Source organism: Heterodontus francisci, chromosome 28 (assembly GCF_036365525.1).
Source record: "Heterodontus francisci isolate sHetFra1 chromosome 28, sHetFra1.hap1, whole genome shotgun sequence".
In the NCBI taxonomy this organism is placed as follows: domain Eukaryota; kingdom Metazoa; phylum Chordata; class Chondrichthyes; order Heterodontiformes; family Heterodontidae; genus Heterodontus; species Heterodontus francisci.
Window position 1 is genome coordinate 12,186,413 of NC_090398.1, and position 24,692 is coordinate 12,211,104.

The 24,692-nt window shown below is 55.1% G+C and overlaps 1 protein-coding gene across 1 annotated transcript in view; it reads left to right on the forward strand.

Moving 5' to 3' along the window:
- LOC137385094 (ribonuclease inhibitor-like) overlaps positions 1 to 24,692 on the forward strand; it is a 77,153-nt gene that overhangs the window by 25,871 nt on the left and 26,590 nt on the right. Inside the window, exon 4 of the mRNA XM_068059852.1 lies at positions 31 to 202. Within this exon, the coding sequence (XP_067915953.1) occupies positions 31 to 202 (172 nt within the window). The remainder of the gene's footprint in view (positions 1 to 30; positions 203 to 24,692) is intronic.

Here is a 24,692-nt window from a genome sequence, read left to right on the forward strand (position 1 = left end):
CCGGCGCGATGTAATTCTATATGTTTCCAGGAAGTCAAGCAAGCAGCAGAGATGGAAGAGAGCAAGGGACCTTCAAACCATCTCCTCAAGATGTTGAAGGAGAGCGATAAGCCTTTCGGTGAAACTATGGTGGACTTCTTGGAGAGACTGTGTGACACCAAGCAGGAGCTGCAGAACATACTGAAGGAGATAAATGAGAAAGGTACCCAGATAATCCATCCAATTCTAAAGTATTCCAAAGTACCACAATTTTTGTCTCTTCAAGTATTTCTCCAATTCCCCTTTTGAAAGTTCCTATTGAATCTGCTTCCACCGTCCTTTCAGGCAGCGCATTCCAGATCACAACAACTCACTGTGTAAAAACATTTCTCCTCATCTCCCCCTCTGGTCCCTCTGTCGGTTATCTTAAATCTGTGTCCCTCTGGTTACCAACCCTCCTGTCACTGGAAACAGTTTCTCCTTATTTACTTTACATATAGTCCCTCATCACTGGGACCATTCTGGTCAATCTCCTCTGCTTCCTCTCCAAGGCCTTAGCTTTTGGATTTCCAGAAGGCATTTGGCAAGGTGCCACATGAAAGGATATTGTGTAAAGTAGGAGCTCATTGTGTCGGGGGTAACACATTCGCATGGATAGAAGATTGGCTGGCTGGCAGAAAACAGAGAGTATGCATAAACGGGTCCTTTTCTGATTGGCAGGGTGTGATGAGTATAGTCCCGCAGGAGTCTGTGCTGGGGCCTACTCTTTTTACAATTTATATCAATGACTTAGATGAGGGGAGCGATGGCATGGTAGCTAAGTTTGCAGATGACACAAAGATAGGTAGGAAAGTATGTTGTGAAGAGGACATAAGGAGGTTGCAGACCGATATAGATAGCTTGAGTGAGTGGGCAAGAATCTGGCAGATGGAGCATAGTGTGGGAAAATGTGAAGTTGTTCACTTTGGAAGAATAAACAAGCAGAGTATTACTTAAATGGAGAACGACCGCAGAAATCCAAGGTGCAGAGGGATCTAGGTGTTCTACTGCATGAGTCACAAAAAGTTAGTATGCAGGTACAGCAAGTAATAAAGACGACTAATGGAATGCTATCCTTTATTACGAGAAGAATTGAAAATATAAATGAAGATGTTATGCTTCAGTTATACAGGGCATTAGTGAGACCACATTTAAGGAAGGATGTAAATGCATTGGAGGTGGTTCAGCAGAGGTTTATTTTATTTTTTATTTAGAGATACAGCACGGAAACAGGCCCTTCAGCCCACCAAGTCTGTGCCAACCCATTTATACTTATCCTACATTAATCCCACATTCCTACCACAATTCCCCTACCTATACTAGGGACAATTTATAATGGCCAATTTACCTATCAACCTGAAAGTCTTTGGCTGTGGGAGGAAACTGGAGCACCCAGCAAAAACCCACATGGTCACAGGGAGAACTTGCAAACTCCACACAGGCAGTACCCAGAATTGAACCCAGGTCACTGGAGCTGTGAGGTTAACCACTGCACCACCTGGAATGAGTGGGTTGTCTTATGAGGAAAGGTTGTACAGACTGGGCTTGTTTTCACTGGAGTTTAGAAGAGTGGGGGGAGACTTGACTGAAGTTTATAAGAATGGTCTTGACAAGGTGGATGTGGAAAGGATGCTTCCTCTTCATGGACAGCGGCATGGACAGAGTGGATAGTCAGAAGCTTTTTCCCAGGGTGGAAGAGTCAGTTACTAGGGGACATAGGTTTAAGGTGCGAGGGGCAAAGTTTAGAGGGGATGTGCGAGGCAAGTTCTTTACACAGAGGGTGGTGAGTGCCTGGAACTTGCTGCCAGGGGAGGTGGTGGAAGCAGATACAATAGCGACGTTTAAGAGACATCTTGACAAATACATGAATAGGAAGGGAATAGAGGGATATGGGCCCCGGAAGTGCAGAAGGTGTTAGTTTCGGCAGGCATCAAGAACGGCGCAGGCTTGGAGGGCCGAATGGCCTGTTCCTGTGCTGTACTGTTCTTTGTTCTTTGTTCTTGTGGGTGAGTCCAAAACTAGGGGGCACTGTTTGAAAATTATGGATCGCCCTTTTAGGACAGAGATGAGGTGAAATTTTTTTTTAATCTCAGAGTGTTGTGCGACTTTGACACTCTCTGCCTCAGAAGGTGGTGGAGGCGGGGTCATTGAATACTTTTAAGGCGGAGGTAAATAGATTTTTGTTAGGCAAGGGAATTAAAGGTTATCAGGGTTAGATGGGAGTGTGGAATTTGAGACAGAAACAGATCAGCCATGATCTTATTGAATGACGGAGCAGGCTCGGGGGGCCGAATGGCCTACTTCTACTCCTAATTCGTATGTTGGTGTGATCATATCCTTCCTAAAGTGTGGCACCCAAAATTGGACACACTAGCTCGGATTACGCAGTCAGTGACGATGCAAGGTGATCACCGTGGATCTTGAAGAGGGTTGCCCACAAAAATCTAGCACGTGATCTCTATGGTAATGGATTTCCCCCTTTCCCAACATTAATGTGAATCTGGCACCAAGTCAAGGGAATCCCTGGTGTCCATCAACAGTGATGCCATCAAGCAGGCTAAGCAGCCAATCACATTGAAGGATTCCAATAGACAGCAAACCAGAAAGTAAAAACCACTGATTATCCTCACGTTTTAATCATTTTGGAGAGAATGAAATAAAGATTGGGACAGACACATGGGATTAAAGCAGAAGCTAAAATATCGTCAGCAAACATAAAAAAAAAACTTTTTTGTTTAAGATCGGTGGAATTTTTTTGTCATAATGGAGAAATTTGGCTTCCCACAAATATGAAATCAGTTTTTTTCAGGGCCAGAGAGGTTGTTCAACAGTAATTGCGACTGAGTATACAAGAACATAAGAGCATAAGAAATAGGAGCAGGAGTAGGCCACTCGGCCCCTCGAGCCTGCTCAGCGATTCAATAAGATCATGGCTGATCTGATTGTGGCCTTAACGCCACTTTCCTGCCCGCCCTAATAACCCATGACTCCTTTTGTAGTTCAAAAATATACTCAATGACCCAGCCTCCGCTGCTTTCTGAGGAAGAGAATTCCAAAAGTTTAACAACACTCTGAGAGAAAAAAATCCTCCTCATCTCCATTTTAAATGGGAGACCCCTAATTCTGAAACTGCGCTCCCTAGTTCTAGATTCCCCACGAGAGTAAACGTCCTCTCAGCATCTACCCTGTCAAGCCCCCTCAAAATCTTATATGTCTCAATAGGATAACCTCTCATTCTTCTGAACTCCAATGTGTGTAGGCCCAACCTGTTCAACCTTTCCTCAAAAGACAACCCCTTCCTCTCAGGAATCAGATGAGTGAAACTCCTCTGAGCTTCCTCCATTCAAAACCCCAGTTGCACCTTACTTCAGCAGGGCATTGCATTTTTCAAATGTTTGTGCAGCAACACTCATCATGTAAAAGTGGAAATGCATGTCAACTGAAGTGATTTCGGACAACTTAAGGGCGGCACAGTGGCGCAGTGGTTAGCACTGCAGCCTCACAGCTCCAGGGACCCGGGTTCGATTCTGGGTACTGCCTGTGCGGAGTTTGCAAGTTCTCCCTGTGTCTGCGTGGGTTTCCTCCGGGTGCTCCGGTTTCCTCCCACAGCCAAAGACTTGCAGGTTGATAGGTAAATTGGCCATTGTAAATTGCTCCTAGTGTAGGTCGGTGGTAGGGAATATGGGATTACTGCAGGGTTGGTATAAATGGGTGGTTGTTGGTCGGCACAGACTCGGTGGGCCGAAGGGCCTGTTTCAGTGCTGTATCTCGAAATAAAATAAACTTGGGACTTCAGCAGTGCACTGTCTAGAGGTCATTGCTAGCAACATCCGAAATTTCACTGAGCACGTGTGGACATCAGAAATTGCTGTCCGTTTCACATTTGTGATAGAGTTGTACAGCATAGAAACAGGCCCACTGTGTCCATGCCGACCATAATGCCTATCTATACTAATCCCACCTGCCTGCATTAATTCCATATCCCTCTATGCCTTGCTCATTCAAGTACCTGTCCAGATGCCTCTTAAATGTTGCTACTGTTCCTGCTTCCATCACCTCCTCAGGCAGCTCATTCCAGATACCCACTATTCTTTGTGTGAAAAATGTACCCCTGTAAACCTCCTCCCTCTCACCATAAATCTATGCCCTCTAGTTTTCGTCACCCCAACCATGGGAAACAGACTCTGGCTATCTACCCTATCGATGCCTCTCATAATTTTATAATGGCGGCAATCGTTCACAGTTCCACCAATTCACAACCCGCAGAATCCGGGCCACTACTCCATGAGGCCCACCGAGTGTTTTATAAGGGTTTGCTTTGGTACTCCATGCCTCTATTTATATGCTCTGGATCCCGTCAACTTTTCTCACGGCCTTCGCAGCTGCCGTCAAAGATTCATGCACGTACGCCCCTCAGGTCTCTCTGTTCCAACACACCCTTTCAATTTGCATCACTTAGTTTGCAAGGTCTCTCCTCATTCTTCAAAGAAATATCACTTTGCATTTGTGTGCATAAAACTACATCTGCCACGTCCTCCAGAAAACTGTTACTATCTCCCGCACTGCATTTCCAAGCTGTGCACAATCTGCAATCTTTGAACTTATGCCCTGTACAACACAGTCCAGGTCATTTATTTATATGGAGCCCAGTACTTGTTTATGCGCTGTATGTTCCAGGCAATTATATGTAATCTCATTGAATGGCGGAATAGGCTCAACAGCCTGATGTATCAGGGATGAGGGAGTTCAGTTAATGTGGAGAGACTGGAGACGCTGGGATTGTTCTCCTTAGAGCAGAGAAGGTTAAGAGGAGATTTAATTGAGCCGCTCAAAATCAAGACCTGTTTTATCAGAGTAAATAAGGAGAAACTGTTTCCAGTGGCAGGAGGGTCGGTAACCAGAGGGACACAGATTTAAGATAATCGGCGGAGGAACCAGAGGGGGAGATGAGGAGAAATGTTTTTACACATTGAGTTGTTGTGATCGGGAATGCGCTGCCTGAAAGGACGGTGGAAGCAGATTCAATAGGAACTTTCAAAAGGAGAATTGGAGAAATATTGAAAGGGGGAAAGATTTGCAGGGGTACAGGGTAATAGCAGGGGGAGTGGGATTAATTGGATAGATTCTTTCAAAGAGCCAGCACAGATATGATGGGCCGAATGGCCTTCTTCTATGTTTGGTGAGTCCACGATTCAAAGTTTTTCTAATACAATATTAGATCTGATTCTTAATGATAATATCAGCCACGAATGCATTTGTCCATCACACAAATATTTCCCTGTCAGTCGTGGTTCAGGAGGGGGCTGCCCTGCCTCTCAGTCAGAATGTCGTGGGTTCAAGACCTGACTCGAGAAAGTTAAACAACATAATCCAAGCGAAAACTCCTGGTGCCAGCACTCAAATAGTGCAGAACTGTTGCACAGTACTGAGGGAGTGCTGCACTGTTGGAGGGTCAGTACTGAGGGAGTGCTGCAGTGTCGGCGGGTTAGTACTGAGGGAGTGCTGCCGTGTCGGCGGGTCAGTACTGAGGGAGTGCTGCAGTGTCGGAGGGTCAGTACTGAGGGAGTGCTGCACTGTCGGAGGGTCAGTACTGAGGGAGTGCTGCACTGTTGGGGGGTCAGTACTGAGGGAGTGCTGCACTGTCAGGGGGTCAGTACTGAGGGAGTGCTGCACTGTCGGAGGGTCAGTACTGAGGGAGTGCTGCACTGTCGGGGGGTCAGTACTGAGGGAGTGCTGCACTGTCGGGGGGTCAGTACTGAGGGAGTGCTGCACTGTGGGAGGGTCAGTACTGAGGGAGTGCTGCACTGTCGGAGGGTCAGTATTGAGGGAACGCTGCACTGTCGGAGGGTCAGTACTGAGGCAGTGCAGCACTGTTGGAGGGTCAGTACTGAGGGAGTGCAGCACTGTTGGAGGGTCAGTACTGAGGGAGTGCTGCACTGTCGGAGGGTCAGTACTGAGCGAGTGCTGCACTGTCGGAGGGTCAGTACTGAGGGAGTGCTGCTCTGTCGGAGGGTCAGTACTGAGAGAGTGCTGCAACGTCCGAGGGTCAGTGCTGAGGGAGTGCCTCACTGTCGGAGGGTCAGTACTGGTAGAGCGCTGCACTGTCGGAGTGTCAGTACTGAGAGAGTACTGCACTGTCAGTGGGTCAGAACTGAGGGAGTGCTGCACTGTCAGACGTTCAGTGCAGAGGGAGTGCTGCACTGTCGGACGGTCTGTACTGAGTGAGTGCTGCACTGTCAGAGGGTCGGTACTGATGGAGTGCTGCACAGTCGGAGGGTCAGTACTGAGGGAGCGCTGCACTGTCGGAGGGCCATTACTGAGGGAGTGCTGCACTGTCGGAGGTTCAGTACTGAGCGAGTGCTCCACTGTCAAACGGTCAGGACTGAGGGAGAGCTGCACTGTCAGAGGGTCAGTACCCAGGGAGTGCAGCACTGTCAGAGGTTCAGTACTTAGGGAGTGCTGCACTGTCGGCCGGTCTGTACTGAGGGAGCGCTGCACTGTTGGAAGGTCAGTACTGAGGGAGCGCTGCACTGTCAGAGGGTTAGTACTGAGGGAGTGCTGCATTGTCGGACGGTCTGTACTGAGGGAGTGCTGCATTGTCGGACGGTCTGTATTGAGGGAACGCTGCACTGTCGGAGGGTCAGTACTGAGGGAGTGCTGCACTGTAGGAGGGTCAGTAATGAAGGTGTGCTGCAGAGTCGGATGGTCAGTACTGAAGGAGTGCTGCACTGTCAGAGGGTCAGTACTGAGGGAGCGCTGCACTGTCAGAGGGTCAGTACTGAGGGAGTGCTGCACTGTCGGAGGGTCAGTACTGAGGGAGTGCTGCACTGTCGGAGGGTCATTACTGAGGGAGTGCTGCACTGTCGGAGGGTCAGTACTGAGGGAGCGCTGCACTGTTGGAAGGTCAGTACTGAGGGAACGCTGCACTGTCCGAGGGTCAGTAGTGAGGGAGTGCTGCACTGTCGGAGGGTCAGTACTGAGGGAGCGCTGCACTGTTGGAGGGTCAGTACTGATAGACTGCTGCACTGTCGGAGGGTCAGTACTGAGGGAGCGCTGCACTGTCGGAGGGTCAGTACTGAGGGAGAGCTGCACTGTCAGACGGTCAGTACTGAGGGAGTGCTGCACTGTCGGAGGGTCAGTACTGAGGGAGTGCTGCACTGTCAGAGGTTCAGTACTGAGGGAGTGCTGCACTGTCAGACGGTCAGTACTGAGGGAGCGCTGCACTGTCGGAGGGTCATTACTGAGGGAGTGTTGCACTGTTGGAGGGTCAGTACTGAAGCAGTGCTGCACTGTCGGAGGGTGAGTACTGGGAGAGCGCTGCACTGTCGGACGGTCAGTACTGTGGGAGTGCTGCACTGTCGGAGGGTCAGTACTGAGCGAGTGCTGCACTGTCAGACGGTCAGTACTGAGGGAGTGCTGCACTGTCGGAGGGTCAGTACTGAGGGAGCGCTGCACTGTTGGAGGGTCCGTACTGAAGGAGTGATGCAGAGTCGGAGGGTCAGTACTGAGGGAGCGCTGCACTGTCAGAGGGTCAGTACTGAGGGAGCGCTGCACTGTCGGAGTGTCATTACTGAGGGAGCGCTGCACTGTCGGAGGGTCATTACTGAGGGACTGCTGCACTGTCATTGGGTCAGTCATGAGGGAGCGCTGCACTGTCACAGTGTCAGTACTGAGGGAGTGCTGCTCTGTCGGAGGGTCCGTACTGAGAGAGTACTGCACTGTCAGAGGGTCAGTACTGAGGGAGTGCTGCACTGTAGGAGGGTCCGTACTTAGGGAGCGCTGCACTGTAGGAGGGTCAGTACTGAGGGAGTGCTGCACTGTCGGAACGTCCGTACTTAGGGAGTGCTGCAATGTCGGACGGTCTGTACTGAGGGAGTGCTGCATTGTCGGACGGTCTGTACTGAGGGAGTGCTGCACTGTTGGAGGGTCAGTACTGAGGGAGCGCTGCACTGTCAGAGGGTCAGTAGTGAGGGAGTGCTGCATTGTCGGACGGTCTGTACTGAGGGAGTGCTGCATTGTCGGACGGTCTGTACTGAGGGAGTGCTGTACTGTAGGAGGGTCAGTAATGAAGGAGTGCTGCAGAGTCGGAGGGTCAGTACTGAGGGAGTGCTGCACTGTCAGAGGGTCAGTACTGAGGGAGCGCTGCACTGTCGGAGGGTCATTACTGAGGGAGTGCTGCACTGTCGGAGGGTGAGTACTGAGGGAGCGCTGCACTGTTGGAAGGTCAGTACTGAGGGAATGCTGCACTGTCCGAGGGTCAGTAGTGAGGGAGTGCTGCACTGTCGGAGGGTCAGTACTGAGGGAGCGCTGCACTGTTGGAGGGTCAGTACTGATAGACTGCTGCACTGTCGGAGGGTCAGTACTGAGGGAGTGCTGCACTGTTGGACGGTCAGTACTGTGGGAGTGCTGCACTGTTAGAGGTTCAGTACTGAGGGAGTGCTGCACTGTTGGACGGTCCGTACTGAGAGAGAGCTGCACTGTCGGACGGTCTGTACTGAGGGAGTACTGCATTGTCGGACGGTCTGTACTGAGGGAGTGCTGCACTGTTAGAGGTTCAGTACTGAGGGAGTGCTGCACTGTTGGACGGTCTGTACTGAGGGAGTGCTGCTCTGTCGGAGGGTCAGTACTGGGAGAGTGCTGCACTGTTGGAGGGTCAGTACTGAAGGGTGCTGCACTGTCGGACGAACTGTACTGAGGGAGTGCTGCACTGTCAGACGGTCAGTACTGAGGGAGTGCTGCTCTGTCGGAAGGTCAGTACTGGGAGAGTGCTGCACTGTTGGAGGGTCTGTACTGAAGGGTGCTGCACTGTCGGACGGTCTGTACTGAGGGAGTGCTGCATTGTCGGACGGTCTGTACTGAAGGAGTGCTGCAGAGTCGGAGGGTCAGTACTGAGGGAGTGCTGCACTGTCAGGGGTTCAGTACTGAGGGAGTGCTGCACTGTTGGACGGTCTGCACTGAGGGAGCGCTGCACTGTAGGAGGGTCAGTACTGAGGGAGCGCTGCACTGTAGGAGGGTCCGTACTTAGGGTGTGCTGCACTGTCGGACGGTCTGTACTGAGGGAGCGCTGCACTGTGGGAGAGTCAGTATTGAGAGAGTGCTGCACTGTTGGACGGTCTGTACTGAGGGAGTGCTGCACTGTCAGACGGTCAGTACTGAGGGAGTGCTGCACTGTAGGAGGGTCAGTACTGAGGGAGCGCTGCACTGTAGGAGGGTCCGTACTTAGGGTGTGCTGCACTGTCGGACGGTCTGTACTGAGGGAGCGCTGCACTGTGGGAGAGTCAGTATTGAGAGAGTGCTGCATTGTTAGAGGGTCAGTACTGAGGGAGTGCTGCACTGTAGGAGGGTCCGTACTTAGGGAGTGCTGCACTGTCGGACGGTCTGTACTGAAGGAGTGCTGCATTGTCGGGCGGTCTGTACTGACGGAGCGCTGCACTGTTGGAGGGTCAGTACTGAGGTAGTGCTGCACTGTAGGAGGGTCAGTAATGAAGGAGTGCTGCAGAGTCGGAGGGTTATTACTGAGGGAGCGCTGCACTGTCGGACGGTCTGTACTGAGGGAGTGCTGCACTGTCAGAGGGTCGGTACTGATGGAGTGCTGCATTGTCGGAGGGTCTGTACTGAGGGAGCGCTGTACTGTTCGAGGGTCTGTCCTGAAGGAGCACTGCACTTTCGGAGTGTCAGTACTGAGGGAGTGCTGCACTGTCAGACGGTCAGTACTGAGGGAGTGCTGCATTGTCGGACAGTCTGTACTGAGGGAGCGCTGCACTGCAGGAGGGTCAGTACTGAGGGAGTGCTGCACTGTCGGAACGTCCGTACTTAGGGAGTGCTGCACTGTCGGCCGGTCTGTACTGAAGGAGTGCTGCATTGTCGGGCGGTCTGTACTGAGGGAGCGCTGCACTGTCAGAGGGTCAGTACTGAGGGAGCGCTGCACTGTCGGAGTGTCATTACTGAGGGAGCGCTGCACTGTCGGAGGGTCATTACTGAGGGACTGCTGCACTGTCATTGGGTCAGTCATGAGGGAGCGCTGCACTGTCACAGTGTCAGTACTGAGGGAGTGCTGCTCTGTCGGAGGGTCCGTACTGAGAGAGTACTGCACTGTCAGAGGGTCAGTACTGAGGGAGTGCTGCACTGTAGGAGGGTCCGTACTTAGGGAGCGCTGCACTGTAGGAGGGTCAGTACTGAGGGAGTGCTGCACTGTCGGAACGTCCGTACTTAGGGAGTGCTGCAATGTCGGACGGTCTGTACTGAGGGAGTGCTGCATTGTCGGACGGTCTGTACTGAGGGAGTGCTGCACTGTTGGAGGGTCAGTACTGAGGGAGCGCTGCACTGTCAGAGGGTCAGTAGTGAGGGAGTGCTGCATTGTCGGACGGTCTGTACTGAGGGAGTGCTGCATTGTCGGACGGTCTGTACTGAGGGAGTGCTGTACTGTAGGAGGGTCAGTAATGAAGGAGTGCTGCAGAGTCGGAGGGTCAGTACTGAGGGAGTGCTGCACTGTCAGAGGGTCAGTACTGAGGGAGCGCTGCACTGTCGGAGGGTCATTACTGAGGGAGTGCTGCACTGTCGGAGGGTGAGTACTGAGGGAGCGCTGCACTGTTGGAAGGTCAGTACTGAGGGAATGCTGCACTGTCCGAGGGTCAGTAGTGAGGGAGTGCTGCACTGTCGGAGGGTCAGTACTGAGGGAGCGCTGCACTGTTGGAGGGTCAGTACTGATAGACTGCTGCACTGTCGGAGGGTCAGTACTGAGGGAGTGCTGCACTGTTGGACGGTCAGTACTGTGGGAGTGCTGCACTGTTAGAGGTTCAGTACTGAGGGAGTGCTGCACTGTTGGACGGTCCGTACTGAGAGAGAGCTGCACTGTCGGACGGTCTGTACTGAGGGAGTACTGCATTGTCGGACGGTCTGTACTGAGGGAGTGCTGCACTGTTAGAGGTTCAGTACTGAGGGAGTGCTGCACTGTTGGACGGTCTGTACTGAGGGAGTGCTGCTCTGTCGGAGGGTCAGTACTGGGAGAGTGCTGCACTGTTGGAGGGTCAGTACTGAAGGGTGCTGCACTGTCGGACGAACTGTACTGAGGGAGTGCTGCACTGTCAGACGGTCAGTACTGAGGGAGTGCTGCTCTGTCGGAGGGTCAGTACTGGGAGAGTGCTGCACTGTTGGAGGGTCTGTACTGAAGGGTGCTGCACTGTCGGACGGTCTGTACTGAGGGAGTGCTGCATTGTCGGACGGTCTGTACTGAAGGAGTGCTGCAGAGTCGGAGGGTCAGTACTGAGGGAGTGCTGCACTGTCAGGGGTTCAGTACTGAGGGAGTGCTGCACTGTTGGACGGTCTGCACTGAGGGAGCGCTGCACTGTAGGAGGGTCAGTACTGAGGGAGCGCTGCACTGTAGGAGGGTCCGTACTTAGGGTGTGCTGCACTGTCGGACGGTCTGTACTGAGGGAGCGCTGCACTGTGGGAGAGTCAGTATTGAGAGAGTGCTGCACTGTTGGACGGTCTGTACTGAGGGAGTGCTGCACTGTCAGACGGTCAGTACTGAGGGAGTGCTGCACTGTAGGAGGGTCAGTATTGAGGGAGCGCTGCACTGTAGGAGGGTCCGTACTTAGGGTGTGCTGCACTGTCGGACGGTCTGTACTGAGGGAGCGCTGCACTGTGGGAGAGTCAGTATTGAGAGAGTGCTGCATTGTTAGAGGGTCAGTACTGAGGGAGTGCTGCACTGTAGGAGGGTCCGTACTTAGGGAGTGCTGCACTGTCGGACGGTCTGTACTGAAGGAGTGCTGCATTGTCGGGCGGTCTGTACTGACGGAGCGCTGCACTGTTGGAGGGTCAGTACTGAGGGAGTGCTGCACTGTAGGAGGGTCAGTAATGAAGGAGTGCTGCAGAGTCGGAGGGTTATTACTGAGGGAGCGCTGCACTGTCGGACGGTCTGTACTGAGGGAGTGCTGCACTGTCAGAGGGTCGGTACTGATGGAGTGCTGCATTGTCGGAGGGTCTGTACTGAGGGAGCGCTGTACTGTTCGAGGGTCTGTCCTGAAGGAGCACTGCACTTTCGGAGTGTCAGTACTGAGGGAGTGCTGCACTGTCAGACGGTCAGTACTGAGGGAGTGCTGCATTGTCGGACAGTCTGTACTGAGGGAGCGCTGCACTGCAGGAGGGTCAGTACTGAGGGAGTGCTGCACTGTCGGAACGTCCGTACTGAGGGAGTGCTGCACTGTCGGCCGGTCTGTACTGAGGGAGCGCTGCACTGTTGGAGGGTCAGTACTGAGGGAGCGCTGCACTGTCAGAGGGTTAGTAATGAAGGAGTGCTGCAGAGTCGGAGGGTTATTACTGAGGGAGCGCTGCACTGTCGGAGGGTGAGTACTGAGGGAGTGCTGCACTGTCGGAGGGTCAGTACTGAGGGAGCGCTGCACTGTCGGACGGTCTGTACTGAGGGAGTGCTGCACTGTCAGAGGGTCGGTACTGATGGAGTGCTGCATTGTCGGAGGGTCTGTACTGAGGGAGCGCTGTACTGTTCGAGGGTCTGTCCTGAAGGAGCACTGCACTTTCGGAGGGTCAGTACTGAGGGAGTGCTGCACTGTCAGACGGTCAGTACTGAGGGAGTGCTGCACTGTCGGAGGGTCAGGACTGAGGGAGCGCTGCACTGTCTGAGGGTCATTACTGAGGGAGTGCTGCACTGTTGGAGGGTCAGTACTGAAGGAGTGCTGCACTGTCTGACGGTCAGTACTGAGGGAGTGCTGCACTGTCGGAGGGTCAGTACCGAGGGAGCGCTGCACTGTCGGACGGTCAGTACTGTGGGAGTGCTGCTCTGTCAGAGGGTGAGTACTGGGAGAGCGCTGCACTGTCAGACGGTCAGTACTGAGGGAGTGCTGCACTGTCAGAGGTTCAGTACTGAGCGAGTGCTGCACTGTCAGACAGTCAGTACCGAGGGAGTGCTGCATTGTCGGACGGTCTGTACTGAGGGAGCGCTGCACTGTTGGAGGGTCAGTACTGAGGGAGCGCTGCACTGTCAGAGGGTCAGTACTGAGGGAGTGCTGCATTGTCGGACGGTCTGTACTGAGGGAGTGCTGCACTGTCAGAGGGTCAGTACTGAGGGAGTGCTGCATTGTCAGACGGTCTGTACTGAGGGAGTGCTGCACTGTAGGAGGGTCAGTAATGAAGGAGTGCTGCAGAGTCGGAGGGTCAGTACTGAGGGAGTGCTGCACTGTCAGAGGGTCAGTACTGAGGGAGCGCTGCACTGTCAGAGGGTCAGTACTGAGGGAGCACTGCACTGTCGGAGGGTCATTACTGAGGGAGTGCTGCACTGTCGGAGGGTCAGTACTGAGGGAGCGCTGCACTGTTGGAAGGTCAGTACTGAGGGAACGCTGCACTGTCCGAGGGTCAGTAGTGAGGGAGTGCTGCACTGTCGGAGGGTCAGTACTGAGGGAGCGCTGCACTGTTGGAGGGTCAGTACTGATAGACTGCTGCACTGTCGGAGGGTCAGTACTGAGGGAGCGCTGCACTGTCAGACGGTCAGTACTGAGGGAGTGCTGCACTGTCGGAGGGTCAGTACTGAGGGAGTGCTGCACTGTTGGACGGTCAGTACTGTGGGAGTGCTGCACTGTTAGAGGTTCAGTACTGAGGGAGTGCTGCACTGTTGGACGGTCCGTACTGAGAGAGTACTGCACTGTCAGACGGTCAGTACTGAGGGAGTGCTGCACTGTCGGACGGTCTGTACTGAGGGAGGACTGCATTGTCGGACGGTCTGTACTGAGGGAGTGCTGCACTGTTAGAGGTTCAGTACTGAGGGAGTGCTGCACTGTTGGATGGTCTGTACTGAGGGAGTGCTGCACTGTCAGACGGTCAGTACTGAGGGAGTGCTGCTCTGTCGGAGGGTCAGTACTGAGGGAGCGCTGCACTGTCGGAGGATCATTACTGAGGGAGTGCTGCACTGTCGGAGGGTCAGTACTGAGGGAGCGCTGCACTGTTGGAAGGTCAGTACTGAGGGAACGCTGCACTGTTCGAGGGTCAGTAGTGAGGGAGTGCTGCACTGTCGGAGGGTCAGTACTGAGGGAGCGCTGCACTGTTGGAGGGTCAGTACTGATAGACTGCTGCACTGTCGGAGGGTCAGTACTGAGGGAGCGCTGCACTGTCAGACGGTCAGTACTGAGGGAGTGCTGCACTGTCGGAGGGTCAGTACTGAGGGAGTGCTGCACTGTTGGACGGTCAGTACTGTGGGAGTGCTGCACTGTTAGAGGTTCAGTACTGAGGGAGTGCTGCACTGTTGGACGGTCCGTACTGAGAGAGTACTGCACTGTCAGACGGTCAGTACTGAGGGAGTGCTGCACTGTCGGACGGTCTGTACTGAGGGAGTACTGCATTGTCGGACGGTCTGTACTGAGGGAGTGCTGCACTGTTGGATGGTCTGTACTGAGGGAGTGCTGCACTGTCAGACGGTCAGTACTGAGGGAGTGCTGCTCTGTCGGAGGGTCAGTACTGGGAGAGTGCTGCACTATTGGAGGGTCAGTACTGAAGGGTGCTGCACTGTCGGATGGTCTGTACTGAGGGAGTGCTGCACTGTCAGGGGTTCAGTACTGAGGGAGTGCTGCACTGTTGGACGGTCTGCACTGAGGGAGCGCTGCACTGTAGGAGGGTCAGTACTGAAGGAGTGCTGCACTGTCTGACGGTCAGTACTGAGGGAGTGCTGCACTGTCGGAGGGTCAGGACTGAGGGAGCGCTGCACTGTCTGAGGGTCATTACTGAGGGAGTGCTGCACTGTTGGAGGGTCAGTACTGAAGGAGTGCTGCACTGTCTGACGGTCAGTACTGAGGGAGTGCTGCACTGTCGGAGGGTCAGGACTGAGGGAGCGCTGCACTGTCTGAGGGTCATTACTGAGGGAGCGCTGCACTGTTGGAAGGTCAGTACTGAGGGAACGCTGCACTGTCCGAGGGTCAGTAGTGAGGGAGTGCTGCACTGTCGGAGGGTCAGTACTGAGGGAGCGCTGCACTGTTGGAGGGTCAGTACTGATAGACTGCTGCACTGTCGGAGGGTCAGTACTGAGGGAGCGCTGCACTGTCAGACGGTCAGTACTGAGGGAGTGCTGCACTGTCGGAGGGTCAGTACTGAGGGAGTGCTGCACTGTTGGACGGTCAGTACTGTGGGAGTGCTGCACTGTTAGAGGTTCAGTACTGAGGGAGTGCTGCACTGTTGGACGGTCCGTACTGAGAGAGTACTGCACTGTCAGACGGTCAGTACTGAGGGAGTGCTGCACTGTCGGACGGTCTGTACTGAGGGAGGACTGCATTGTCGGACGGTCTGTACTGAGGGAGTGCTGCACTGTTAGAGGTTCAGTACTGAGGGAGTGCTGCACTGTTGGATGGTCTGTACTGAGGGAGTGCTGCACTGTCAGACGGTCAGTACTGAGGGAGTGCTGCTCTGTCGGAGGGTCAGTACTGAGGGAGCGCTGCACTGTCGGAGGATCATTACTGAGGGAGTGCTGCACTGTCGGAGGGTCAGTACTGAGGGAGCGCTGCACTGTTGGAAGGTCAGTACTGAGGGAACGCTGCACTGTTCGAGGGTCAGTAGTGAGGGAGTGCTGCACTGTCGGAGGGTCAGTACTGAGGGAGCGCTGCACTGTTGGAGGGTCAGTACTGATAGACTGCTGCACTGTCGGAGGGTCAGTACTGAGGGAGCGCTGCACTGTCAGACGGTCAGTACTGAGGGAGTGCTGCACTGTCGGAGGGTCAGTACTGAGGGAGTGCTGCACTGTTGGACGGTCAGTACTGTGGGAGTGCTGCACTGTTAGAGGTTCAGTACTGAGGGAGTGCTGCACTGTTGGACGGTCCGTACTGAGAGAGTACTGCACTGTCAGACGGTCAGTACTGAGGGAGTGCTGCACTGTCGGACGGTCTGTACTGAGGGAGTACTGCATTGTCGGACGGTCTGTACTGAGGGAGTGCTGCACTGTTGGATGGTCTGTACTGAGGGAGTGCTGCACTGTCAGACGGTCAGTACTGAGGGAGTGCTGCTCTGTCGGAGGGTCAGTACTGGGAGAGTGCTGCACTGTTGGAGGGTCAGTACTGAAGGGTGCTGCACTGTCGGACGGTCTGTACTGAGGGAGTGCTGCACTGTCAGGGGTTCAGTACTGAGGGAGTGCTGCACTGTTGGACGGTCTGCACTGAGGGAGCGCTGCACTGTAGGAGGGTCAGTACTGAAGGAGTGCTGCACTGTCTGACGGTCAGTACTGAGGGAGTGCTGCACTGTCGGAGGGTCAGGACTGAGGGAGCGCTGCACTGTCTGAGGGTCATTACTGAGGGAGTGCTGCACTGTTGGAGGGTCAGTACTGAAGGAGTGCTGCACTGTCTGACGGTCAGTACTGAGGGAGTGCTGCACTGTCGGAGGGTCAGTACCGAGGGAGCGCTGCACTGTCGGACGGTCAGTACTGTGGGAGTGCTGCTCTGTCAGAGGGTGAGTACTGGGAGAGCGCTGCACTGTCAGACGGTCAGTACTGAGGGAGCGCTGCACTGTCAGAGGGTCAGTACTGAGGGAGTGCTGCATTGTCGGACGGTCTTTACTGAGGGAGTGCTGCACTGTCAGAGGGTCAGTACTGAGGGAGTGCTGCATTGTCAGACGGTCTGTACTGAGGGAGTGCTGCACTGTAGGAGGGTCAGTAATGAAGGAGTGCTGCAGAGTCGGAGGGTCAGTACTGAGGGAGTGCTGCACTGTCAGAGGGTCAGTACTGAGGGAGCGCTGCACTGTCAGAGGGTCAGTACTGAGGGAGCACTGCACTGTCGGAGGGTCATTACTGAGGGAGTGCTGCACTGTCGGAGGGTCAGTACTGAGGGAGCGCTGCACTGTTGGAAGGTCAGTACTGAGGGAACGCTGCACTGTCCGAGGGTCAGTAGTGAGGGAGTGCTGCACTGTCGGAGGGTCAGTACTGAGGGAGCGCTGCACTGTTGGAGGGTCAGTACTGATAGACTGCTGCACTGTCGGAGGGTCAGTACTGAGGGAGCGCTGCACTGTCAGACGGTCAGTACTGAGGGAGTGCTGCACTGTCGGAGGGTCAGTACTGAGGGAGTGCTGCACTGTTGGACGGTCAGTACTGTGGGAGTGCTGCACTGTTAGAGGTTCAGTACTGAGGGAGTGCTGCACTGTTGGACGGTCCGTACTGAGAGAGTACTGCACTGTCAGACGGTCAGTACTGAGGGAGTGCTGCACTGTCGGACGGTCTGTACTGAGGGAGGACTGCATTGTCAGACGGTCTGTACTGAGGGAGTGCTGCACTGTTAGAGGTTCAGTACTGAGGGAGTGCTGCACTGTTGGATGGTCTGTACTGAGGGAGTGCTGCACTGTCAGACGGTCAGTACTGAGGGAGTGCTGCTCTGTCGGAGGGTCAGTACTGAGGGAGCGCTGCACTGTCGGAGGATCATTACTGAGGGAGTGCTGCACTGTCGGAGGGTCAGTACTGAGGGAGCGCTGCACTGTTGGAAGGTCAGTACTGAGGGAACGCTGCACTGTTCGAGGGTCAGTAGTGAGGGAGTGCTGCACTGTCGGAGGGTCAGTACTGAGGGAGCGCTGCACTGTTGGAGGGTCAGTACTGATAGACTGCTGCACTGTCGGAGGGTCAGTACTGAGGGAGCGCTGCACTGTCAGACGGTCAGTACTGAGGGAGTGCTGCACTGTCGGAGGGTCAGTACTGAGGGAGTGCTGCACTGTTGGACGGTCAGTACTGTGGGAGTGCTGCACTGTTAGAGGTTCAGTACTGAGGGAGTGCTGCACTGTTGGACGGTCCGTACTGAGAGAGTACTGCACTGTCAGACGGTCAGTACTGAGGGAGTGCTGCACTGTCGGACGGTCTGTACTGAGGGAGTACCGCATTGTCGGACGGTCTGTACTGAGGGAGTGCTGCACTGTTGGATGGTCTGTACTGAGGGAGTGCTGCACTGTCAGACGGTCAGTACTGAGGGAGTGCTGCTCTGTCGGAGGGTCAGTACTGGGAGAGTGCTGCACTGTTGGAGGGTCAGTACTGAAGGGTGCTGCACTGTTGGACGGTCTGCACTGAGGGAGCGCTGCACTGTAGGAGGGTCAGTACTGAAGGAGTGCTGCACTGTCTGACGGTCAGTACTGAGGGAGTGCTGCACTGTCGGAGGGTCAGTACCGAGGGAGCGCTGCACTATCGGACGGTCAGTACTGTGGGAGTGCTGCTCTGTCAGAGGGTGAGTACTGGGCGAGCGCTGCACTGTCGGACGGTCAGTACTGAGGGAGTGCTGCACTGTCAGACAGTCAGTACTGAGGGAGTGCTGCACTGTCGGAGAGTCAGTAATGAGCAAGTGCTGCACAGTCGGGGGGTCAGGACTGAGGGAGCGCTGCACTGTCGGAGGGTCAGAACTGAGGGAGCGCTGCACTGTTGAAGGGTCAGTACTGAAGGAGTGCTGCAGAGTCGGAGGTTCAGTACTGAGGGAGTGCTGCACTGTCAGAGGGTCAGTACTGACGGAATGCTGCACTGTTGGAAGGTCATTACTGAGGGAGTGCTGCACTGTCGAAGGGTCAGTACTGGGAGAGCGCTGCACTGTCGGAGGGTCATGACTGAGGGAGTGCTGCACTGTCGGAGGGTCAGTACTGAGGGAGTGCTGCAGTGTCGGACGGTCTGTACTGAGGGAGTGCTGCACTGCTGGAGGGTCAGTACTGAAGGAGTGTTGCACTGTCGGAGGGTCAGTAATGAGCAAGTGCTGCACTGTCGGAGGGTCAGAACTGAGGGAGCGCTGCACTGTTGGAGGGTCAGTACTGAAGGAGTGCTGCAGAGTCGGAGGGTCAGTACTGAGGGTGTGTTGCACTGTTGGAAGGTCATTACTGAGGGAGTGCTGCACTGTCGGAGGGTCAGTACTGGGAGAGCGCTCCACTGTCGGAGGGTCATGACTGAGGGAGTGCTGCACTGTCGGCGGGTCAGTACTGAGGGAGTGCTGCAGTGTCGGACGGTCTTTCCTGAGGGAGTGCTGCACTGCTGGAGGGTCAGTACTGAAGGAGTGTTGCACTGTCATAGGGTCAGTAATGAGGGAGCGCTGCACTGTCAGATGGTCTGTACTGAGGGAGGGCTGCACTGTTGGAGGGTCTGTACTGAGGGAGTGCTTCACTGTCGGAGGGTCAGTACTGAGGGGTGCTGCACTGTCGTACGGTCAGTACTGGGAGAGCGCTGCAACGTCCGAGGGTCAGTGCTGAGGGAGTGCCTCACTGTCGGAGGGTCAGTACTGAGGGAGCACTGCCCTGTCGGAGGGTCAGTATTGAGGGAGTGCCGCACTGTTGGACGGTCTGTACTGAGGGAGCGCTGCACTGTTGAAGGGTCAGTACTGAAGGAGTGCTGCAGAGTCGGAGGTTCAGTACTGAGGGAGTGCTGCACTGTCAGAGGGTCAGTACTGACGGAATGCTGCACTGTTGGAAGGTCATTACTGAGGGAGTGCTGCACTGTCGAAGGGTCAGTACTGGGAGAGCGCTGCACTGTCGGAGGGTCATGACTGAGGGAGTGCTGCACTGTCGGAGGGTCAGTACTGAGGGAGTGCTGCAGTGTCGGACGGTCTGTACTGAGGGAGTGCTGCACTGTTGGAGGGTCAGTACTGAAGGAGTGCTGCAGAGTCGGAGGGTCAGTACTGAGGGTGTGTTGCACTGTTGGAAGGTCATTACTGAGGGAGTGCTGCACTGTCGGAGGGTCAGTACTGGGAGAGCGCTCCACTGTCGGAGGGTCATGACTGAGGGAGTGCTGCACTGTCGGAGGGTCAGTACTGAGGGAGTGCTGCAGTGTCGGACGGTCTTTCCTGAGGGAGTGCTGCACTGCTGGAGGGTCAGTACCGAAGGAGTGTTGCACTGTCATAGGGTCAGTAATGAGGGAGCGCTGCACTGTCAGATGGTCTGTACTGAGGGAGGGCTGCACTGTTGGAGGGTCTGTACTGAGGGAGTGCTTCACTGTCGGAGGGTCAGTACTGAGGGGTGCTGCACTGTCGGACGGTCAGTACTGGGAGAGCGCTGCAACGTCCGAGGGTCAGTGCTGAGGGAGTGCCTCACTGTCGGAGGGTCAGTACTGAGGGAGCACTGCCCTGTCGGAGGGTCAGTATTGAGGGAGTGCCGCACTGTTGGACGGTCTGTACTGAGGGAGTGCTGCACTGCTGGAGGGTCAGTACTGAGGGAGTGCTGCACTGCTGGAGGGTCAGTACTGAGGGACTGCTGCACTGTCGGAGGGTCAGTACTGAGGGAGCGCTGCTCTGTAGGAGGGTCAGTAATGAAGGAGTGCTGCAGAGTCGAAGGGTCAGTACTGAGGGAGCGCTGCACTGTCGGAGGGTCATTACTGAGGGAGTGCTGCACTGTCAGAGGTTCAGTACTGAGCGAGTGCTGCACTGTCAGACGGTCAGTACTGAGGGAGTGCTGCACTGTCGGAGGGTCATTACTGAGGGAGTGCTGCACTGTCAGAGGTTCAGTACTGAGCGAGTGCTGCACTGTCAGACGGTCAGTACTGAGGGAGCGCTGCACTGTCGGAGGGTCATTACTGAGGGAGTGCTGCACTGTCAGAGGTTCAGTACTGAGCGAGTGCTGCACTGTCAGACGGTCAGTACTGAGGGAGTGCTGCACTGTCGGAGGGTCATTACTGAGGGAGTGCTGCACTGTCAGAGGTTCAGTACTGAGCGAGTGCTGCACTGTCAGACGGTCAGTACTGAGGGAGTGCTGCACTGTCGGAGGGTCAGTACTGAGTGAGTGCTGCACTGTTGGAGGGTCAGTACTGAAGGAATGCTGCACTGTCTAACGGTCAGTACTGAGGGAGTGCTGCACTGTCGGAGGGTCGGTACCTAGGGACCGCTGCACTGTCGGACGGTCAGTACTGTGGGAGTGCTGCTCTGTCAGAGGGTGAGTACTGGGAGAGCGCTGCACTGTCGGACGGTCAGTACTGAGGGAGTGCTGCACTGTCAGAGGTTCAGTACTGAGCGAGTGCTGCTCTGTCAGACGGTCAGTACTGAGGGAGTGCTCCACTGTCGGAGGGTCAGTACTGAGCGAGTGCTGCACTGTCAGAGGTTCAGTACTGAGGGAGCGCTGCACTGTAGGAGGGTCCGTACTGAAGGAGTGCTGCAGAGTCGGAGGGTCAGTACTGAGGGAGTGCTGCACTGTCGGAGGGTCATTACTGAGGGAGTGCTGCAATGTCGGAGGGTCATTACTGAGGGAGTGCTGCACTGTTGGAGGGTCAGTACTGAAGGAGTGCTGCAATGTTGGAGGGTCAGTACTGAGGGAGTGCTGCACTGTTGGACAGTCAGTACTGAGGGAGTGCTGCACTGTCGGAGGGTCAGTACTGAGGGAGCGCTGCACTGTCGGAGGGTTAGTACTGAGGGGGCTCTGCACTGTCGGAGGGTCTGTACTGAGGGAGGGCTGCACTGTCGGAGGGTCTGTACTGAGGGAGTGCTTCACTGTCAGAGTCAGTACTGAGGGAGTGTTGCACTGTCGGAGGGTCAGTAATGAGCAATTGCTGCACAGTCGGGGGGTCAGGACTGAGGGAGCGCTGCAGAGTCGGAGGGTCAGAACTGAGGGAGCGCTGCACTGTCAGAGGGTCAGTACTGAGGGAATGCTGCACTGTTGGAAGGTCATTACTGAGGGAGTGCTGCACTGTCGGAGGGTCAGTACTGAGGGAGTGCTGCACTGTCGGACGGTCAGTACTGGTAGAGCGCTGCACTGTCGGAGGGTCAGTACTGAGGGAGCACTGCCCTGTCGGAGGGTCAGTATTGAGGGAGTGCCGCACTGCTGGAGGGTCTGTACTGAGGGAGTGCTGCACTGTTGGAGGGTCAGTACTGAGGGAGTGCTGCATTGTCGGAGGGTCAGTACTTCGGGAGCGCTGCACTGTCCGAGGGTCAGTACTGAGGGAATGCTGCACTGTCCGAGGGTCTGTACTGCTGGAGTGCTGCACTGTCATCGGGTCAGTAATGAGGGAGCGCTGCACTTTCGGATGGTCAGTACTGAGGGAGTGCAGCACTGTTAGATGGTCAGTGCTGAGGGAGTGCTGCCTTGTCGGAGGGTCACTACTAGGAGAGCGCTGCACTGTTGGAAGGTCAGTACTGAGGGAGTGCTGCCCTGTCGGAGGGTCAGTACTGGGAGAGCGCTGCAATGTTGCAAGGTCAGTACTGAGGGAGCGCTGCACTGTCCGAGGGTCAGTACTGAGGGAGTGCTGCACTGTTGGAGGGTCAGTACTGAGGGAGTGCTGCACTGTCCGAGGGTCAGTACTGAGGGAGTGCTGCACTGTAGGACGGTCTGTACTGTGGGAGTGCTGCACTGTCGGACGGTCTGTACTGAAGGAGTGTTGCACAGTCATAGGATCAGTAATGAGGGAGCGCTGCACTGTTGGAGGGTCATTACTGAGGGAGTGCTGCACTGCCGGAGGGTCATTACTGAGGGAGTGCTGCACTGTCGGAGGGTCAGTACTGAGGGAGTGCTGCACTGTCAGACAGTCAGTACTGAGAGAGTGCTGCACTGTCGAAGGGTCAGTGCTGAGGGACTGCCTCACTGTCGGAGGGTCAGTACTGGTGGAGCGCTGCACTGTCGGAGGGTCTGTACTGAGGGGGCACTGCACTGTCGGAGGGTCAGTACTGAGGGAGCGCTGCACTGTCAGAGGTTCAGTACTGAGAGAGCGCTGCTGTGTCGGAGGGTCAGTATTGAGGGAGTGCTGCACTGTCAGGGGGTCAGTATTGAGGGAGTGCTGCACAGTCAGAGGGTCAGTATTGAGGGAGTGCTGCACTGGCAGAGGGTCAGTATTGAGGGAGTGCTGCACTGTCAGGGGGTCAGTATTGAGGGAGTGCTGCACTGTCAGAGGGTCAGTATTGAGGGAGTGCTGTAGAGTCGGAGGGTCAGTACTGAGCGTGTGCTTCAATGTCAGAGGGTTAGTACTGATGGAGCGCTGCACCGTCGGAGGATCAGTATTGAGGTCGTGCAGCAGTCGGCCTGGAGGTGTTACAGAGCTAGGAGGGCTGTCGGGTGGAGGAGGATACGGTCTGGAGGATGCTGTCGGCACTCGGGGTGGTTACAGTCTTGGGGAAGTTTTAGGCACTGGGGGAGGTTACAGTGTTTGGGAAGTTGTAGGCACTGGGGGTGGTTAAAGTGTTAAGTAAGTTTTAGGCACTGGGGGAGTTGACAGTGTTGTGAAAGTCGTAGGCACTGGGGGTGGTTACAGTGTTGGGGACGTTGTAGGCACTGGGGGAGGTTACAGTGTTGGGGAAGTTGTAGGCACTGGGGGAGGTTGCAGTGTTGGAGAAGGTGTCGGCACTGGGGGAGGTTATAGTGTTGGGGATGTTGTAGGCACTGGGGGAGGTTACAGTGTTGGGGAAGTTGTAGGCACTGGGGGAGTTGACAGTGTTGTGAAAGTCGTAGGCACTGGGGGTGGTTACAGTGTTGGGGACGTTGTAGGCACTGGGGGAGGTTATAGTGTTGGGGAAGTTGTAGGCACTGGGGGAGTTGACAGTGTTGTGAAAGTCGTAGGCACTGGGGGTGGTTACAGTGTTGGGGACGTTGTAGGCACTGGGGGAGGTTACAGTGTTGGGGAAGTTGTAGGCACTGGGGGAGGTTGCAGTGTTGGAGAAGGTGTCGGCACTGGGGGAGGTTATAGTGTTGGGGATGTTGTAGGCACTGGGGGAGGTTACAGTGTTGGGGACGTTGTAGGCACTGGGGGAGATTACAGTCTTGGGGAAGCTGCAGGCACTGGGGGAGGTTACAGTGTTGGGGAAGTTGTAGGCACTGGGGGAGGTTACAGTGTTGGGGACGTTGTAGGCACTGGGGGAGATTACAGTCTTGGGGAAGCTGCAGGCACTGGGGGAGGTTACAGTGTAGGGGAACCTGTAGGCACTGGGGGAGGTTACATTGTTGGGGAAGTTTTAGGGACTGGGGGAGGTTACAGTGTTAAGGAAGTTTTAGGCACTGGGTGAGGTTACAGTGTTTCGGAAGTTGTAGGCACTGGGGGTGGTTACAGTGTTAAGGAGGTTTTAGGCACTGGGGGAGGTTACACTGTTGGGGACGTTGTAGGCACTGGGGGGAGATTTCCGTGTTGGGGACGTTGTAGGTACTTGCGGAGGTTACAGTGTTGGGCACGTTGTAGGCAATTGGGGAGGTTAAAATGTTGGGGAAGTTGTCGGCACTGGGGGTGGTTACAGTGTTGGGGAAGTTGTAGGCACTGGGGGTGGTTACAGTGTTGAGGAAGTTGTAGGCACTGTGGGAGGTTACTGTGTTGGGGAAGTTGCAGGCACTGGGGGAGGTTACAGTGTTGGGGAAGTTGTAGGCACTGGGGGTGGTGACAGTGTTGAGTAAGTTGTAGGCACTGGGGGCGGTTACTGTGTTGGGGAGGTTGTAGGCACTGGGGTTGTTTGCAGTGTTGGGGAAGTTGTAGGTACTGTGGGAGGTTACAGTGTTGGGGAAGCTGTAGGCACTGGGGGTGGTTACAGTGTTGGGGAGGTTGTAGGTACTGTGGGAGGTTACAGTGTTGGGGAAGTTGTAGGCACTGGGGGTGGTTACAGTGTTGAGTAAGTTGTAGGCACTGGGGGAGGTTACAGTGTTGGGGAGGTTGTAGGTACTGGGGGAGGTTACAGTGTTGGGGAAGTTGTAGGCACTGGGGGAGGTTACAGTGTTGCGGAAGTTGTAGGCACTGGGGGAGGTTGCAGTGTTGGGGAAGGTGTCGGCACTGGGGGAGGTTATAGTGTTGG